This window comes from Olea europaea, unplaced genomic scaffold (genome assembly GCF_002742605.1).
Source record: "Olea europaea var. sylvestris unplaced genomic scaffold, O_europaea_v1 scaffold4032, whole genome shotgun sequence".
Lineage (NCBI taxonomy): Eukaryota > Viridiplantae > Streptophyta > Magnoliopsida > Lamiales > Oleaceae > Olea > Olea europaea.
In genome coordinates this window covers 1-2,506 of record NW_019259954.1, presented here as the reverse complement: position 1 = coordinate 2,506, position 2,506 = coordinate 1, and the positions used below count along the sequence as shown (strand labels likewise).

General features: G+C 40.8%; 1 protein-coding gene and 1 pseudogene across 1 annotated transcript; one reads left to right on the top strand and one right to left on the bottom strand.

Annotated features, from left to right (window-relative positions):
- LOC111387438 overlaps positions 1 to 303 on the top strand; it is an 8,962-nt pseudogene extending 8,659 nt beyond the window's left edge.
- A 201-nt stretch (positions 304 to 504) lies between these two features.
- On the bottom strand, positions 505 to 2,500 carry LOC111387437. The gene has a single exon (XM_023011995.1). It carries the CDS (start codon positions 2,358 to 2,360, stop codon positions 846 to 848), a length of 1,515 nt encoding a protein of 504 aa, XP_022867763.1. The 5' UTR covers positions 2,361 to 2,500; the 3' UTR covers positions 505 to 845.
- Between the last annotated feature and the right edge of the window lie 6 nt (positions 2,501 to 2,506).

Below are 2,506 nucleotides of genomic sequence, written 5' to 3'. Positions count from 1 at the left end.
AGAGCATCTGCAATCCCAACATTGCAAAGATGATGGTCCTGCTCACGCGGAGCTGGTTGCAAGATCGAGGAGGTCGATTAAGCTAGCAGCGTTCTGTCTGTTGATCTTATCATTTTATTAAACAGTTCGGTTTTATATCTGCAGACGTTGCTCATTTTGTTTCCAATTAGGCTTGAACATGCCTGATTTTGGATAATATGCATCTGAATTTTGTATTATTTCTTGATATCTGATGCAGCATGCAGAATTGGTAACGTTCTCTCTAGAATTTGCATGGTACTGTCTACAGAAAGTGCATTTTGACTTTTAGCTTCCTCATTCTAATATTGCCAATTTTCTTGTAAATGGCAACATTTGCTCAAACCATGTAGTCAATTATACCATATTGGACCGCAGCAATTTTTGAACGGAACGCAGTTACATCATTAAACAAATGTCACAACTTTATTATTAATAATATTGATTTTAGAAAAAGACAACCCAATGCAATCATACCTCATCACATAAAGAAGCATGTTCCAATCCAGTGTTGCTTGAAAGGGCAAAAGTTCCCACATGCCTAACGTGCACATATTATAATATCCAAAGTACAAACCAGTACATAACTGTGCAAACTAATATATGGCAGAAGCACGACTAATTAACCGACATTTCAAATAAGATTTCAATGGCAAATAACGGTACAATAGACGAGTAGGACCTAAAATCATATCACTCGGTGCCACAAGCACCCAACATAACATAATAAGTTCTGTTCCAATAATTACATCATTGTTCGAGCAAAGTCAGTGAACGATGATGCACCATCCATGACAACCCCCAACGTCATTTCACCAAGTACGTCTTTAAGACAACATGAGATCCTTGCTCCCATGGGAAGGGCGAAAACAAACACGAACTTCATGTTCTTCTGGTCCTTCACGCAGCTTGGGTACCAAAATCTCGAGCACAGTTCCTGGTCCATCATAATATGCTTCTATATGAGCATCTTCGGGAATTCGGGTTGAAAGTGAAATTTCTCTAACAAATTCTCCAGGGGGACAGTGCTCTGAAGATGGATCTGAAAGCTTGAAAGTCCTGCTATGTCTCTTGATAAATTGCACACGAGATGTACTTACACAAGACACCTTGATGATTCCATGTGTTAGCGTGTTCCTCCAGGACACTTTTACCCTCTGAAGATCTACAAAGGGCAAGCTCATTACGATCAGAAAACCTTGTTCATCCTCGTAGATTGTTTTGGCAGCCGTAACGGGTCCATAAATATTCTTCAGCACCCCATTAAACTCATTCAGCCAGTGTGGTCCATTTGGGTGAACTTCCAAATCAGGGAATCGATCAGATGGCGGATTCACAGCCAAAAGATAACCATCATTGTCATTTCCCTCTGAAAAGAAATCCTTCTTCCTTTTGCAACTGCCTGGTGATAGATCCATTGCATCCCCATTGATATGGTTAGATGGTTGAGTAGACAGATTTAGCACGGATCCATTTAGCAATTTCTTTGGGTGCGAATTAGGATTACTCTTAATTGGAGGAGGTGGCTTTTCAAGTTCAAACTCCGCATTTGGTTGATTTCTCCATGAACTGTAATCGCTTGCTTCCAGTGGAATGGAGAAGTTTATATCCCTTCCAGTGAGTTCGGTCCATCTTTTTCGATCGTCTTCATCAAGAACCATGAGATTGGGTGATGCAACCATCTCAATTCCATGAACACACTGAGGATTCGAGAGCCCCCTGTAATGTTTCCTTTGCATCCTATGAGACCGAACAAAACCCTTATCAGCACTGAAAGGAAATGGACGCTCTCCTTGACGAGAATGACCATTCATATAACTTCTGAGCTGCATCTTACCCAAAGCATTCTCAGGCCTTTCCTTAAAAACCCACATGTACATATTCTCCATATCATGCTGAACCATAAAAACATCAGTCTTGAGATCGGATTTATCATACCCATAAACTCCATTACCATCACGTATGATCTTCGCTTTTGATTTGTCATTCAGTACTGGCTTAAAGTAAAAGCTGAAGAAGAACCAAGCTCCCCAGATGCTATCAATCCTTTTCACACACTTCCTCCCAACTTTAGGAACACTAAGAAAACTTTCAGTCTCGTACATTTGGGAGCCTAATCCAACATCAAGAATATCACAGTGTTCAGGGTTCCAAGGCTGCTGCAGAGGGGGGCTTCGATCGACTGAAAGGGGTAAATTGATATCCGGTGGACGGGTTAAAACAACTGGGCCATACATCTCGAGGTCTAATTCATCGTGTGAAGATGAGGCACTTGAATCCATAGACAAGTGGGTCGAAGGGTGATGATTCTCCATTGACATTGTGAGAAGAATGTCTCCCATCTCATAGACTATTCCTTAATGTTAGAACAATTTCTGAAGGTGGGTCTACAAATCTCACCTGAATAACCATTTTGACAAATAACCAATTTTTAAAAACACCTCCATCAAATCAGTCCCATCTACAAATCTCCACCATCAACCCTTAA